We start from the raw sequence: 17,477 nt of genomic DNA on the forward strand, positions 1-17,477 counted from the left end.
TATATTTCTGCATTTGTCATTTTACCATAATACGAGAGCTAGCCATGGGATGAGTTTTACCAGGGCCATAAACAGCAGGAGATATAGTGTCCTTGTTGCATTTATTGGAACAAATGTGACAAGCGTCAAAATATTTTGTGGCATAAAGTACATCTGCAATTGCGGATATTTGTCACATCATGAGATAAAATTTTACACTCCTTTGACACAGAAGTCTGCTGCAAGGAATTGGAACTTGGGTGCAATAGCCATGTGCACCTCTTCTTTACCTAAAATTTTGGCAATACACGTAAGAAGAAGTGGAAATTAAGACTTTCATAAAATAGCATTTGGATAGCTGCAGGCTGTCAGGTTCTGTAATCACAAAGTAGTGGTTCTCCATGATGCAAACCTTACTCCACATTTCATTATTGATGGGGTATAACTGCTTATTACTCCCTTTATCATAACTTTTTTAAAACATCAAGGAACTATCAGCAGTGATGTCTCATCTGAACGCTCGTGTCATTCATCACACACACTGAACAGAGCTGACTATGAATTTTGATCAGCACTTCACATTATGCATCTAAACTTGTCACAGACATTACATTGCTGTCAGAAGGGAAGAAAACAGTCGCAAATGTCAGTTGTTATGATGATGGTACTGAAAGCTTTGGCAAAATGGCAGCTGTTTTTCAGTGGGTTCATCAAGCATTGTCTTTTGCAGTGCATGTTACATTACCTTTATGCAGTGTGGAAAAAGTTATTTTATGGATAACCATAATTTTTTTCATGTACTTTCTTTGTAGAGTTTTGTTAAATGTACTTACCATGCGATCAGATCAAGGGACCTATGGAGAAGTAAAAGTCATCGCAACACGTGTTATTTCTATTCCGTCTAGAGACATACGTACTGACACCCTGCTACTTTCCATATCACCCTAACAAATTTGCTGAGGCCAGGCTGCGAGCAACAGCACATGATGTGAGAAGCAGTGTGGGTGATGTGGCTAAGGAGGGGGCAGCAGATTAGGGGTGGAGAAGGATGAAGGGGGGAGCATACAGGGACTTGATGGGAAGACAATAAGGCAGCTAGGTGTAGACAGGAGGTTAGACAATGGGAGGGTAGGGGTGGAGTAACAGAGAAGTTGGTGGAATAGAATGCTTCGTAGTGCTGGAGTGGGAACAGGGAAGGAGATGGATGGGTGAAGGACAGTGACTAACGAAGACAGGCTGGGAGGGTGGGGTGTCTCCCACAGACAGCTTATCACTTGTTGTCAGTTGTTCGTTATTACAGTTTTGATAGTTGTCTTTGGACTGGACTCTTTGCTATTTGACAGATGGAAAGTGCCATTCTGCAATGTGTGATCAAAAGAATTTCCACACTAGGCAAGAAGAGTGCTTTAGACTTATGTTCCTTTATCATATTAAATTTGTGTATCTGATCTAGGAGGGAGAACTTTTAGGTTCTGACACAGGTTAAGGTATATTTTAAAGCAAGAAAGCAGCTATTGGAAATTAATTTTATTTGTTATGTTAAGAATTAAGTATCGTTTAACTGCTATATTCTATTTGGGATTTGGCTTGGTTTCCAATTGCTGCTTGTGACCTGCCAGCAAAGCACCAAGTTCCTCCCCCCCCCCCTTTTTCCCATGCATGTTTTTGTATTTAAGAGGTGTAATCTTGCGTTTCAGTAACTGTAAAGTTTAGATTTGAGCACTTCATAGCACAGTTGTCATTTCTTTTGAGTTGACATCTACACAGCTCAGTAGGCATCAACCTCTGTTGACGACACTTCAGGAATGTAGCAAGGCTTTCGTAGGTAGTGAAGATTAGATAAAATTTACTACTTGCATTGCGTCTTCACTCTCTTTCAGTTACTAGGCCGTTCGTGTGCCAAAGTGGTGTGAAATTTCAGCATGCATGTGTCTTTTCTCCAGTCATCTGGTTTGGTTTTCCTCTTTTAACTTGTTTTGGATGGATATCATTTTCACTTTTGTTTATCCAGTAATCTACATCACTGGAAAACAGCTCGACAAGGTTTATGGACCATTCAGTTCTATATTTGAGACTATGGAGCTAGAGACGCAGATTTCTGCCCTTTGATGTCGAGGACAAAGATGTGGGTGGTAAAGTGTGCAGAAGAGGTGGAGGGGAGACATTCATTATTGGCCCCTCCAACTGCCACTTTTACTGCTCCACAGTGTAGCTGTTTAGCTGTTGTGGAATTGTTGGTTTCATTTGTGCTATTTTGATGAGTTTATGAGTTATATCTAAAATTAAAATACATACATTAAATTATTACATTTTATTGGAACTTAAGTTGTGGCTTCCTCTATGGGTGTTAGTGGCAGTCAGCAGCCTATAAAAAATTCACCTATGCAGCAAAAATTGCTTCGAATTTTCTACTAATCTCCACAATAAAGTAAAACCTGTGTAGAATACAACCAATACAATCAGTAAAGACTACACAAAAAGAGAGGAAAGTGCTGGTTGCTGTTTGAGTTCTTTCTAACCAGGATTATTACCAAATTATCCATCTCTTACATTGTTTTTCATGGGCTAAAAGTACAATGAGTGATCTTTATTGCCAGTGTAGTATTTCCCACTTAATACATGAGCAAATACCAGTGCAGTGAAGTGGTAAAATGCTTCCTGAAGTAAAAATTATATAAAAGAGATTGTGGAGTGGTATATCCTATAGTGACTTAGCCACCTAAATCAGAAAGCACCTTTCCGTAGTGAAGTTTGTTTTTTGCATCTTAACTGTTCACTGCAGAAATGATTTATAAGACTGACTGTGTTATAACATGTGTATTGTTATCTAGGATATTCCTGCATCTAACGACCTTTTTTTTTCCAATTTATTTTGATGTAGTGGAGCGCTACGACCCTAGGCAGAACAAGTGGTCGCCTGTGTCCCCCATGTCAACACGACGCAAGCACTTGGGCTGTGCCGTGTTTAACAATCTCATATATGCTGTTGGGGGCAGAGACGACTGCATGGAGCTGTCCAGCGCCGAGCGGTATAATCCACACTCAAACACATGGAGCCCAATTGTTGCTATGACATCGCGAAGAAGTGGGGTAAGGAAACTGTGCTAAAATTAATACTGAATTGTTTCAACCAATGAGTATGAAAGGTAAATTTTGTTTCTCCACTCTCACCTCTTCCCTCCTTCCTTTGTTTAAGTGATTTGCTTTCATCCCATGATGATAGGAGCAACTCGGTTGTTACTGCTGCACACTTGCCAGAAGGAAACAGCAGCATTTTTTCAGTGAACAAAAAACAGAGAACTTAACTGTAAATGATGAGCACATACTTGGCTGCTGTTCGAAAAATTGTGCATTGAAAGCTTTTGTCTTGGCAAACATAAATTCTCTGCAAGAATTAACTGTGATTGTTACTAAAATAAATGGAAATGAGGATGCATTGTTTTTGTAATGAGGCCTCAAGATTGTTATTTTGTTCCAGTCATCGTGATTGGGGTTTGCATGGTTTTCTAAAACCATTTCAGTTAAATTTCAAGTTGGCTTATTACCATTAGACGTGGTCATCAACTTCATTACTTTGCTATTACAGCAAAGCTTGCTCAAAATCGAATCACATGGGGCCAAAATAAATTTTGCGAATTGGATAAGTTTCCAGATTATACAAAACTCGCAAGGCTACATAAAGTTTCTCGGATGTCATGCACAAAAATATAAATCTGTATTTTTCCATTTATTTACATACCTTCACTCCTGCACAGTAGATGTTTATTTAGTGTATATTGTACAATAAAACACCAGACTATTACATTAATTGGTAAATAAGATGGGATTTCCTTAATTTTATTCTAACTTTCAATTCATTTATTGTTGTATGTACATAAATGTTATTCTTGTATTTATTTGCTTTAAAGTTTACTTTTTTGCCACATATCAAGGAGGGAAACCTGTTTGAAATTTCTATTTAAATTTTTTTCTATGCAATTTTTTGTATTATACAGTAGTTCAAGCTGCTTGGGAGCAAATTGAATAACATTGTTTATGCACATAATAGCTTCTTCAGGCACATTAATTTTTCTAAACATCATTTTGTTCCTTTTCTTCTTCCTGATTACTTTCTGTGTTACAGATTTCTATTGAATCTGTTGCTGGAGTAAAAGTAGAGTGAGTGAGTTGACAGAAAGTCATCATTTTGAATGTAATCGTTTGCACTACATGAAATGTTTCGGATTTTAATTAATTCAGCAATTGCAGCTGCATTTTCTTGAGCTTTGATGGCCACAAAAGTCTTGATCTTGACCTCCAAACTCCATTTTGTTGAAGCCCTTGTAATAGTTGTGGCCTTTATTTCCCTTATGACTAAGCAATCCAATTTACTGCATCCAGGACTGAAACTGACCACGCAAAAGCAAATATACTTTCGGCTTCTTCAACACTAAGAACAAGAAACTGCGTTAATAAACACCTTTAATGGGACTTGAATGTGTAAATAACCTCCATTTCATGGGTTGTGTGAAATTGTTTTGAACCTGGTAGAAACCAAGCTAATGTCACGTTTGATAACTTGACATTGGGGTGAGGGCAGGCTGCATTGTCCAGGAAAAGGGGAACTTGGTGATTTCCTTTTTTCATTTTGGTATTGAAAAAGCTCAGCCATTCTTCCATGAGGCTATTCACCATCCATGCCTTTTTATTGCTTCGCAATGTAACTGGAAGCTTACTGACATAAATGTCTTTGAAATAACATGGTTTTGCCTCCTTTCCAGTCACCAGTGGTTTCTCGATTTTACCTTACACGGCTCCACATGGCAGTACACTAAGTGTGGACATTTTTCTGCTGGTCCACTTTTCATCTTGAATTGCTAGAGATTTTTAAGTCAGTGCACGATCAGTGAATGATAACAGTCCCATTTCTTCAGCAATGAACACTTTTTTGGGTCATAATTTGTAGCTAAGTTATACAGAATGTCTTCCATTTTGTTGCTACACTTTTCTGGACGTCCTTACCTTCCCCCACCACTTCATTAAATGTCCAGCAAACTCTTTAATGACTTTGAGCCTCACTTTGCAACATGGGTCCAGACAAAGATAAGTTTTTGCCTTGCACTTATTTTATTTATTTATTTATGCATTTATTTTACCTGGCAAGATTAGGGCCTTCAGGCCCTCTCTTACACCTAACCAGGCATACTCAGATTCAACAAATTTCAGTGTCTACAGAAAATTAGGACATATAACATGTTATACAGTATTAATGTTAAAGAAAAAAAATAGAGATTATAAAAGTAGTACAATGATAATTATAACAATCAAAAAATAATAATAATAATAATAATAATAACTATGTATATGAAAGTAAACATATTTTTCTTTTATGAGTGTCAGTCCTATTGCTAGTCGGGAATTTTCTCGTTATATTCTTGCAGCTTGTGAGTTATTCTCATCAAGCAGAGACATAAGACGATGGAATGGGGTGAAAGAGATATAGAAGAGGTAGATAGGTTAGAGGAAGAGAAATAGAATGGTAAAATTCGAAGCTGTGATGGAGAGGAGAAAGAAAAAGATGAGGGGGGGGGGGGGGGGGGGGGGGGCACAACAATGGTGGCTATACCGTCCCTAATATGTAAGTCTTAAGTTCCCTCTTGAATGTTGAGTGATTTTGGATAAGACGCAGATCACAGGGGAGCGCGTTCCATAGTCGTATGGCTGAGATGGAGAATGACACGGAGAAAGATTTTGTGTTATGTAAAGGTACAGCCAAGATGCTAGATGTATCCGATCTGGTATTGCGGTTGTGGAATGATGAGAGGTGTTTAATGTGAGAAGATAAGTATTGGGGGCACCAGTGGCTAAGAAATCGATGAAGTAAGCACATCGTGTGGAGATCGCGTGCCTTATGTGGGCGTATCCAACCTAGCTGGGAGTATGAAGGACTGATATGATCATACAACCGTATGTTGCATACGTATCTAACACAAGCATTCATCACTAGCTCTAGGCATCTCGAATTTTCATTATTTGTGCCATGTTGAACTACATCACAGTAGTAAAGATTAGGCAAGACTAGTGTTTGGACTAATTTTTGTTTAACATGGGTTGGAAATATTTTTCTAAATTTTTGAATTGCATGTAGGGAGGAGAGCGATTTCTGGCAAGCTGTGACTGTTTGTTCTTCCCAGTTTAGGTGTTCATCCAAGATTATTCCAAGGTCTTTTACTGTTTTTTGGTATGGTAGTTGGGTACCATTGAGGAGTATTTGGGGGACTGTTTCGCGAAAGTACCAACTGATTAACTTTGGATGAGATATAAGTATGACCTGGGATTTCTTGGGGTTTAGTTTCAGACCTAGGTTCTGTGCCCACCGAGAAACAGAGCAAAGATCTGCGTTCATACTCGCTACTGCGTCAGCAATGTTCTTGGGGTTTGCACTTATGTACAGTTGGATGTCGTCGGCATATAGATGGTAGTTGCAGGAGTGAATCACTGAAGAAATATCATTAATGTACAGTGAGAAGAGTAATGGACCAAGGACGGAGCCTTGGGGAACTCCAGAGCGCACGTTTTTCCATGATGACTTTTCCGACCCACAAATGACTTGTTGACTTCTGTTTTTGAGGTAGCTGTCGAACCAGTGTATTGCGCTGTTTGAGAAATTCAGCTGCTTCATTTTAATTAGTAATATATCAAAGTCAACTGTATCAAAAGCCTTGCTAAGGTCAAGCAGTGTTAGGATGGTAGCTTCACGTCTGTCCATGGCATGTTTAATGTCATCAGTTACTTTGATTAATGCAGTTGCTGTACTATGGTGCTTTCGAAAGCCTGACTGATATTTGTCGTGGATGTTATGAGTTTTGAGGTAATCCGTCAGCTGTTCATGGACGATGTATTCTAGGGCTTTAGATATTGCAGGTAGTATGCTGATCGGCCTGTAGTCACCTGGCGACTTAGGGTTGTCAGTCTTGGGTATAGGTTGAATTAAGCTTTGCTTCCACTCAGTAGGATATGTACTACTGACAAGAGACAGGTTGAAGATGTCTGTGATAACTGGAGTAATAGTGTTTACGACATTCTTAATCATGCCAATGCTCACTCCATCATTTCCTACTGCCTCGGAAGAGATTCTCATAATTGCCTTGTGTACTGTGCCGGTAGTGACATGTTTTAGGAAAAACTTGTCTCTCGAGAGATTGATATCTTGGGGCTGGTAATTTGTCGCTGCGTGGCAGTTTACGGCTGTTGAGAAGAAATCGTTTAATTCTTCTGCAGACGCTTGATAAACAGCGTCAGATCTTCGCTTCCCTATACCGAAACTGCGCAGCTTTTTCCACAGTGCAGCAGGTTTTGATATGCCGCATACGACAGAGCGGGCATGTCTGATTTTAGGATTTCCTCACGCTTTGCTTGGTTCTATTTCGGAGTTTCCTATAAGCTTCGTACGCGTCGGGAGTTGGGTTACACTTGAAGGCCCTATGTGCAGCATCACGTTCATTCATTAACTGGCGTAATGCAGTGGTGAGCCACGGAGCGGGAGCTCTCTTTACCTTGACAGTGCGTTGAGGAGCATGTTTATCATACAATGCAATAATTTTGCGACATAATTCCCGAATTTTTCCGTCTAAAGTCGGTTCATTGCTTATATGATGCCAAGGGATGTCTGAGCAATCCTTTTGAAGAGCGTCATGGTTAACATTTTTTAGGTTTCTGTAGGTTACCAGGTGAGATTTTTCTTTGGTAGTATGTACTGAGTAATTTAAGAAAATCACGTCATGAGCAGAGAGTCCTGGAGCGGATGTCTGATTGGCGCGAATTATTTTATCTGGTCGCTTTGTTGCTATTATATCTATGAGTGTATGGCTGTGTGGCGTGTGATGAGTTGGGTCCAGTGGTGTTAAACTTATATCATTGGAGTGGAACAGTCTCCTAAGTTTTTCTGCAGAGGGAGATTTTAACTGTAAGTCGATGTTTGTGTCGCCCATAATGATTATGTGTTCATACAGTGTCACGAGCGAGGACAGGGCAGACTGAAAGGAGGACATAGCACCGACGTTTGGAGGTTTATAGATTACTCCAATTAGCAGTTTCTGATTTGATGTATTTATTTCGAAAAACAAGAACTCTGCTTCTCCTTCGCCCTTTGCATCCGATGTGCATAGTATAGTAGGTCTCAGATCAGAGCGAATATAGGCACCCACGCCACCTCCGCGTCGTGTTTCACGATCTGCCCTTAGGAGAGAGTAACCAGTGATTCGGATAGCGTCGGAAGAAATGTTTGGTTTCAACCAAGTTTCAGAGACGAGGATAATATGGAACAGCGATTGGCAGAACAGGTCACAGAACTCGTCGAAGTGAGCCGTTAGCGACTGAGCGTTCGCGTGGGCCACAAAGAGCCCGCCGCCGGAACCGGTCCGTCCCATTGTGGCCGCCTGTAGGACCGAGCGCGCTCCGTCTACCTGCTGGCCGGAAGAGGGACAAAAGCTGGATTTCGCGGGGGAAGACATATTTACAGGTGTGTCCAAGGTCGTGACTGACTCAAGCGTCTGTGGGCTAAAGGTGAAAGACAAGCTGGAGGTATCGGAGAAGGGAGCGAAAAGAAAGATGGAAAGTGGCAGTAGTGGTTACGAAAAAGATAGTAGTAGTAGTAGTGGTAGTGACGAGGATGAAAATAACAGATATAGAAAGGCGGTTTTAAGGAGATTCCTGTTAATGGAGAATGTTAATTCCCGTTTGACTGACAATATGAATATAAATGAGCACTTATGATAGGCAACTAAAGAAGCAATATTTATGTGAAACAATTGACTGATTTTAAATAGAGTACTTATGGTACATATAGAAATAACGAAGCAATATTGACGTAAAAAAATGAAAAGAAAGAATAAAAATTAACTTATATTAGACAGAGTAAAATATGAGACTTTGTGTCTCGCGAGATTTCGCTCAGTCTTTCAGTTCGGACATGTTCGTCACCGTTTTCCTCCCTCCTTCCGTCTTGACTACGATCCTGCCATCCTGGGTCCATACATTTTGAAGGCCGAACTGTGTGATCGCAGTGTTCAAAACTTTTAGTCTTTCGCGCGTCAGATCTTCCCTCAGGGTAAACCCACTCTTGGCGAGTTTTCTTTTCTGAGCAAACACTTCAGCTCTTTTCCGGTATGACACAAATTTAATTATTATGGGCCTGGGTTTCATCGCACCTGGTATCCTGCGCCCAACACGGTGGCTTCTGTCAATATCGGCCACGTCGATCTGCACGCCAAGTTTTTCACGCACGAGGCTAATGGCCAGGTCGTCGGTGTTTTCACGATCGTTTTCAGCCACCCCGAACAAGCGCAAGCTGTTCCTTCGCTGATACTGCTCAATTTCATCGGTGGCCGCAGACAGTTTAGCTTCTAGGTCGGCGGCTTTTTTCTCTTGTGCGGCCAAGGACTTTTTAAGAGACTGGATTTCGGTGCTGTTGCGCCCGACAGACTCTTGCAGTTTGTCCATGACCGCGGCCGTCACAGAGTCCGTGATGGATTGCACTATTACGTCCAGCGTGTCTTTACTGTGCAGCGCCGCACTCACCTGGGACCGGACGAGCTCCCCGATGTCGGGAAGCGAGGCCTCACCTGCCGCCGGAGACCGGGCGCCCGCGCTGCCTGCGCCCCTGTAGCCTCGCCTGCTGCCGCTTACTCGTGCTCTTCCCATTTTTCACTCACTTATCACTTATCACTTGTGGTAATCAACGGAGAACAACACACCACGGCAAGTAACACTTGTTTAGTCGGATGTACACGTTGTGGACTGCCGCACTTCTCTGTAACACCTTCAATGAGCGGAAAAACTCGCGAGCCAAAGAAACGCGCGTCACTCAGTGGCCGCCATCTTGGTCGCTTATGAACCATTTCCTACACTATCTTGTTAATTTCTTCATCTTCTTTGCCTTTCTTTTCATTTGCCTGTTCTCTTTCATTCATTCATCCCCTGTCTCATTATTGTTTCTTAAAGTATCATAAATTTTTTATTTTCCACATTTGAAATACACTTTATTTCACGCACAGAGGGTTTGTTTTTCTCACTTGTCGATTATCTTAATCTTTTCGTTAAGTGTTAGCGATCCACACTGCAAGTGCTACTAGTCAACGGAAACTGGCGGAAAGTAATGCAGGTAGTGCATTTCTTTGGAATGCTTGACCTTGCCAGGCGAAACCATTGTTTAACAGAACACCATCCACTTCTTCCACTGTGCAAATTCAAAGTTAATAATTGTGCCCAAAATATTTTTATGTATTATGAAGCCAGTTCCAAGGTGCAATGTATTTTTCATAATTTCTTTTTCTTTGGATACCTGAAATCTCCAGAATCAAAACTGATTTCATCCATGAATCTGGTTTCTTGTAGTGCTGTTATGAAGGTGTCTGTAAGATGTTTTTGTTTTCCAGCTTTTAGAAGAGAATTTGTGTTGAAAGTAGCTACATAACTGGATTTCTTTGGATTTTACATGAGGTTCCAAGACACTCCGGCTTCTCTCTGTGTAATGCTGCAGACTCCCCAGATTTCAGTTATCTGTCTGGCACTGGTGTAGCGGATTGTCCACTTGTGGTGATCTGTTTCACATCTCAGTGTTCCATGATTGATAACATTAATTATGTGGTGATTCTTATTGTTAGAGCCACTGCTTTACAACCATGGATGTTAGTCCTGGAAGTTTTTCTCAGTCACCACTAACCTGAGGAACAGACACTGACCAAAGGCTGCCCAATCTGTAGACAGCTGCCTTTGGATTTTGATTTCTTTGTTGGTCCACTAGTGGTATTTTGTGTTCACCTGTAGAGCCTTCCCTTATCTGCTATCTGGGGACATGTCCAGTAGGGGAACAGGATCCCCCTAAGGTGTGGTTGTTGTTCTTGTTATAATAATAATAATAATTAATAATTATTATTATAATTACTACTACTATTACTACTACTACTATTACTACCATTACTACGAGCACCACCACCACAGTTACCAGCTGAAAATGACCGACTGTGCTTGGTTTTATGCCATTTGTTTTCTGAATTTGGAATGAAAAGTTCAGCTAATCATCACGTTTGTGGTGCCTTTAACTTATTCAAACTATTTCTTGTAAACTGCATTTGAAGTTTTGCTTTTGGGTGCAAAGACAAATAAGTTTTGTGGTTGTTCAACATATGAACATGCTATACACAGTTGCCCACATAAGAGGCACAGTTTTATTACATTTGCTCCACAGCATAATAATATTTGCCTTAGTAGTCTTACTGTACACTAATCATACTGAAAATTAGAATCTTTTAAAGCTGAATAGTAAGTTAGTTGAAATGAGTGGAATTTGTGATAGGAATGCTGAATTGGCTTTTTTTTTAATTATTCCACTTCTATGATATTGTGTAGGTCTTTTGGACTGATATACGAGAGTGAGTCAAATGAAAACCTTAAATTTGTAATGACAAATCGAAATTTCGCGCCATTATCCTGTAATTTGGTAAACATGCTACAAACAGTGTGCAGAATGGCCTGTAGGTGGCAGCATAGTGCAGATGCACACATACCATCGCAGTATCAGTGTAAAGATGGCCGCCCCACTTGCGACTTGCACCAGGGAAGAAGAGCGTTCTGTTATTCGGTTTTTGCATAGTGAAGGTGTGAAACCTATTGAAATTCATCGAAGAATGAAGGTTCAGTACAGTGACGCATGTTTGTCACAGCAGCAAGTCTATGAATGGAGTAGGAAGTTCGCAAATGGTGTGACTTCAGTGAAAGATGCTCCTCGTCCAGGTCAGGCACAAGAAGTTGTGACTCCACAGAACATTGCAGCAGTTGAAGCCATAGTGAAGGAAAACTGCCGAGTGACACTGAATGACATGAAATGAGAGAACAACGTGTTAATGCTTGTGAAGAACTTCTACGGTGCTTTGAACGAGAAGGTGTGGGCTTCCTTGCAAGAATTGTTCCTGGGGACAAAACGTGGGTTCACTTCCGCCAACTGGAAACAAAGAGAGCGAGCAAGGAATGGCACCATTACTCATCACCAAAACCAAAGATTAGTCATGGGTCAGCACACCACATTGTGCATGATGTGCTCCAGTTTCACAAAGTGTCTGCAAGATGGGTGCCATGGCAGTTGATTCCTGAAATAAGAGAACGACGTGTTGATGCTTGTGAAGAACTTCTACGGTGCTTTGAACGAGAAGGTGTGGGCTTCCTTGCAGGAATTGTTCCTGGGGACAAAACGTGGGTTCACTTCCACCAACTGGAAACAAAGAGAGCGAGCAAGGAATGGCACCATTCCTCATCACCAGAACCAGAGAAGTTTCGGACAGAACCATCAGCAGGGAAGGTTATGCTGACTCTCCTTTGGGACAAAAAAGGCGTCATTTTGGAGCATTACATGCCTAGAGAGACCACTGCCACCAGTGCATCATACACAGATCTCCTAAAAAATCATCTGCGGCCTGCAATCAAATCAAAGCGATGTGGATTGCTGTCAACAGGTGTACTTTTGCAACATGACAATGCAAGGCCCCACACTGCCTGTACAACAGTTGCAACAATCACAGACCTGAATTTTCAGTGTCTTCCTCATCCACCATACTCACCAGACCTTGTCCCAAGTGATTTCCATATGTTTGGGCCACTCAAAGCCGCAATGTGTGGAAAGAAGTTCCTTTCTGATGAAGAGGTATGCCACGCGGTGCACGAGCGGTTGCGCGGACAACCAAAAGAATTTTTTCTAAAGGAATTTATGCACTTTGCAAGGGAAGGAGGGCTTGCATTGAGCTTGGGGAAGATTATGTTGAAAAGTGATACAGCTTTGTACCACTCCTGCATGATAAATAATATTTTAATAAGGTTTTCATTTGACTCACGCTCGTACCAGAGCATTGAGCAGATCTAAGCATTGTGGTGGAAAGTTTATGGTTTTGTCTTGGTTCATAATTGTATCAGTGGATTTAAATATGTTTTCTTCCCTCAGTATCACATGCTGTTAACTGACATGTTTGTTGAATTATGCCCATTTTTATAGCTAATATTGTTTCCTTACATAACCATTATGTAGTTTCTCTCTATAAGCAGCTACACTTCTTCAATGAGTTGTTCCTCTGTCTTTACTATGTTGCACAACTCATCAGTTAAGATGATTTTGTCAGAGTGCACATCAGTGCAATAAGTGCCATTTCCAAGTTGCATTCAGAACCATTAGATAAAATTTGAGAATGTTTTAGAACTATCTTGAAATTTTCCCTAGAAAAATACATTGATGCAAAAGAAGCATACGATGCTCTGTTGACCTCCTCTGTGTGATGGCGACCACTTCACACTCATATCTCCGCCACAACGGCCACCAACACACAACCACCATGGTACACAACAGGGGAACCGAGGAATATATATTGTTCATTGTATTTAATTATCTTTTAACTTAATAAAGCGACATGTTCCACAACCATGTGACAATATTGCAATGGTTCTGTTAAATAAAAGATAAAAATAAACAAATTAAGTTTATATTTTATAGTTCGTGGCACATGCAAGAATTTGTACATTTTTAGGTTGGATTAGCTGTCGTAAATGGACAGCTGTATGCTGTGGGAGGTTTTGATGGAACTGCATATTTAAAGACAATAGAGGTTTATGACACAGAGCAGAACCAGTGGAGGTTATGTGGTGCAATGAACTATCGTCGTCTTGGTGGTGGAGTTGGAGTCATGCGTGCTCCGCAGACAGAGAACTATTTCTGGTAGTATTTATTTTATAATACCATTTTTCAAACTGAATTAAGTATATTAACAATAACTTGAAACCACCATAGAAATTACCTTGTTACTGACTTTTTTTTGCTTTCAGTAAAAGGAAGATACCTGGATAGAATTGGTCATCAAGATTCCTGCAGTCACTGCTGTATGCTATTAACTCATCTGCTAAATATTTTGGAAGACCAAGGAACACACGTGTCAAATAACTGTGTGTATTCTGAACATCCATTTTTGTAACTTCAGGTACATAGGACAACTAATGTATCATACTAATGTATGATTGTGGAGCAGTGCTTTTATATTGTTGTATTTGCTTAGGTAAGTTTTCTAATAGCAATTTGATATCAGTATTATTTTTCAGTGTATTTATTTTGCAATAACATGGAATTATATGTAATTGTTGAATGTTTATACGACTGTCACCTTCGGTGTCAGCTTTTATGTTTTTTGATAATTGTTGCTTAAGCTTTGAAGAATGAGAATTGTGACGTGTAAATACATGTGAGATGTTTATAAAATTAAACATTTCTATTGTCATTAAGGCGTTAGATTGTGCCAGTTTTTGTTAGTCACAATACTATCTTAAAATCCATAATTATTATACAATTTTTCATGTAGCATTGTTGTGTTTTCCAGGATGCCGCTGTGGCCATTTATTTGATTTATTGGGTTATTTAGATCCTTCCTATCAGTACAAACAGTAAATACATAGTTATTATCATATTGCAGCATCACAACAATTACTACTGATGCAGGACACACCAAAGTTTTTACTGACATTTAGTTTTATATGTAAATGTAAGAAACTATGTAAGGCTGACAAAATGTGTTAGATATCTTTAGCCACAGTCTCTTTTGTGAAAAATTGACAATGAGGAATGTATTTTAAGGGAGGGTGGAAACTTGATTCAGCAATAAGTTAAGATTTTGATTTTCTGTAACAAGAAACTTTCTGTAACCTGTCCCTTTAGTTAGTTTAGTTTGAAACTTTAATCTTCATACATTTAGAGGTGATGTAGCATTTGTTAAATGACTGGCACAGAAAGAGGCAGAGGTCATGCAACAGGAAAAAGTAGAAAAATCATTTTAGGTGCTCTCTACTCGTGGTTCACAAGTGTATGTCATATTCTTTCCAGTTGTTTGACAGAACAGATGAAGAACTGATTGATTAAATGGAGTCAAATATGTTCAGTATATGCTTTCTGTCCAATGGGGCGTTACAGTATATTAATGCAGCAGTCTCTCCCACATCTTCATTACAAAATTTAATAATTTCCAGTACACTTCTTAATTCATACCTCCTGTCCCTTATGTTTCCTTTATGCATCTTAGGATGTCCACAAAGCTCATCAAATCACAGCAGTTTCCAGTGATAACAGCTGTGGAATCTGTAGTTTGCATGTAACCTCACAGCCACTTCCTCTGGTTCGGCCCCACTCTTTGCAGAAGCATTATCTTTTACACATTGCTGCCATTGTGATAGCAAGATTTCTATGCTGGAAAGAACATACACGAGGATGAAATAAGTGAGAACAGAAAACTGTTACTGGCCTATTTGTGTTCTGTTCCATCCGTTAACATTAAAATTCAGTAAATGACATTAGAAGCCTGGTGTGAAAAGCTAATGAAGCTCACATAAAATAAATCACACAGTACTGCACAGGTTTATAATAGCTCCCCTGCCCCCCCCCCCCCCCCCCCCGCCCTCCAGCATGCGCGCGCGCACACACACACACACACACACACACACACACACACACACACACACACACACACACACACACAGAAATAATGGATGAAGGTGAAACCCTCTGACATAGAGTATGAAATGTGCAGGAGTGACACAGTTATTAACTGCATAGTGAGAAGAGGCTCAAAAAGCCTGAGAAGTAACTGAGGAAATAAAATATTTGATACATGTCTTGATAATTGAGTTAAGTGAGTTAGACGTGTGCTTGAAAGATACATCTGATGCAAATAACAATAGTCTTTATCAGTGAATTCAGGCCTGTGCAGACGATTTTTTTTTTCCATGTTGCTAAATTTGACCTCAAAAAATATTGACTGATTGTATCTTCATTGGTGGCTTATAGTCTTTAATAGTCACAATTTTATCGCCTATGTAGTTTACTGCCAGGTGTGTCTGGATACACATCTTAAGGAGATATTTATGTGAAAATTCGTGGTATTCATTATTCATGTTGGTTGTCATACCTTGCAAAAGACAATTTTTCGAATAATATATGTTGTTTAAAAAGAGCTAAATGTACTTTTGTATGTCTTTGATTGGGAAACGAAAGACTGCCAGGCAAAATTTAGAAAGGAAAAAGTCATTCATCGTCATAACATTGAAATGCTGTGTTCATTCTGATCTTGGATTGGTAATTACAGATGTTTGTATTTTTAAGTTTCTGGATAGTGTGTATTTGATTTTAAAAAAATACACTCAATTTAACAAACTTCTTTCTTCTAAACTTAAGATGATGAGCATTGCAGGCGTGTGATTTTAATAATCACTAAAATACCTGTGATGACTTGTAAAAGTCAACATGTTACTCCACAAATGCACACTCTCAAGAAAAACATGTTATTTTCCTGGCCAATGTTTAGAATTTGAAGAGGACTGTAGCTCCAAGTGTTGAGAAAGTAAAATGGACATTTACCGTATTTTAAAAAGTTCCAAATAGAGGTTGCCCATGATTGTGTGTATGCTTTGAATAGGGATGCTACTGAGGAGGACGTAGAGGTAGGATGGTAATCCAAAAATAAAAGAAGCAGTAGAAGTAAAGACTGATTTCCTTAGAAATATGCCACACAAAAAACAGCCAAAAGCAATGAATTACACAGAAGACCATCAGACGAGACTGACAAATTATTGAGAAATATTTACGGGGAAGCTGAGATACATACATCTCTGAAATTAAAACAGACATATATGGATGCAATAATACAGCTTACAAAGTATTGAAACATCTTAACAGTAAGTTAAGAGATAGAGAAACAATGCAAATAATACAAAAAGAACAGTGTTTGGCACGTTGTGAGGGAATGTGTATAGCTATGAAATACGAAGAAGTAGTAGTATGAGCTTTAGAACAGATAAAAAACAATAAAAGGGACAAGCAGTGATGATAGTAATAGAACTGTTCAAAATATTTATGATATTTATAAACCTATACTGGAGAAACAAATACCTTTCACTTCAGTGGAAGCACGCTGTGGTACTCTCTATCTTCAAGAAAGGAGACCAGTTAAATTGTGAAAACTGGTGAGTAATAAGCTTACTGAACCAACTAGTTATACTACATAATCATTATAAGAGAAATGAGTAAATTTTCTGAAATTATCTTGAAAGCAGAGCAATCAGGATTCAGATGAAGAATGAGCTATATTGGTAACATAATTAACTTGAAGCAAATTATTGGACCCCATAAGGAGTACATTATCTTCATTAATTTCATTTGAGGTTTTGCTTTTTTTTAAGAGGTAAGTTCTTCCAGATACGTAGCTGTGATTTTCCTAACATTTAATAGACATCATAAAATACATGTATGAAGAGTGAAATATGTATTGCCAGCAAAAGTAATCAAAACTGAAAGATGATCAATGTAGATTTAAGATAATGGTGCAGGTTATTACACATGCTTGTGAATATCTAAATCATTAAAATCCTTTTGGAATAGATAAATGAGCATCCAATTTACTCTTTTAAAACTAAAAATCCAGACTATATTCTGACGAAGTTAT

The 17,477-nt window shown here is 39.3% G+C and overlaps 1 protein-coding gene across 2 annotated transcripts in view; it reads left to right on the plus strand.

The window, feature by feature from the left end:
* The window catches only part of LOC126483953 (kelch-like protein diablo), an 81,440-nt gene extending 66,029 nt beyond the window's left edge, over positions 1-15,411 (plus strand). The window contains exons 10-13 of one of the 2 annotated variants that reach the window (XR_007587793.1): positions 2,861-3,069; positions 13,527-13,714; positions 13,822-14,048; positions 14,367-15,411. Coding sequence is in view for 1 of the 2 variants with exons in the window: in XM_050107242.1 (XP_049963199.1) it covers positions 2,861-3,069; positions 13,527-13,714; positions 13,822-13,843 (419 nt within the window). In the remaining variant the exon portion in view is untranslated. Of the gene's footprint in view, positions 1-2,860; positions 3,070-13,526; positions 13,715-13,821; positions 14,238-14,366 lie in introns of those variants that run through there. The other variant, XM_050107242.1, reaches the window with a different exon arrangement.
* The last annotated feature ends 2,066 nt before the right edge of the window (positions 15,412-17,477 follow it).

The sequence above is a fragment of the Schistocerca serialis genome, chromosome 6 (genome assembly GCF_023864345.2).
Source record: "Schistocerca serialis cubense isolate TAMUIC-IGC-003099 chromosome 6, iqSchSeri2.2, whole genome shotgun sequence".
NCBI lineage: Eukaryota > Metazoa > Arthropoda > Insecta > Orthoptera > Acrididae > Schistocerca > Schistocerca serialis.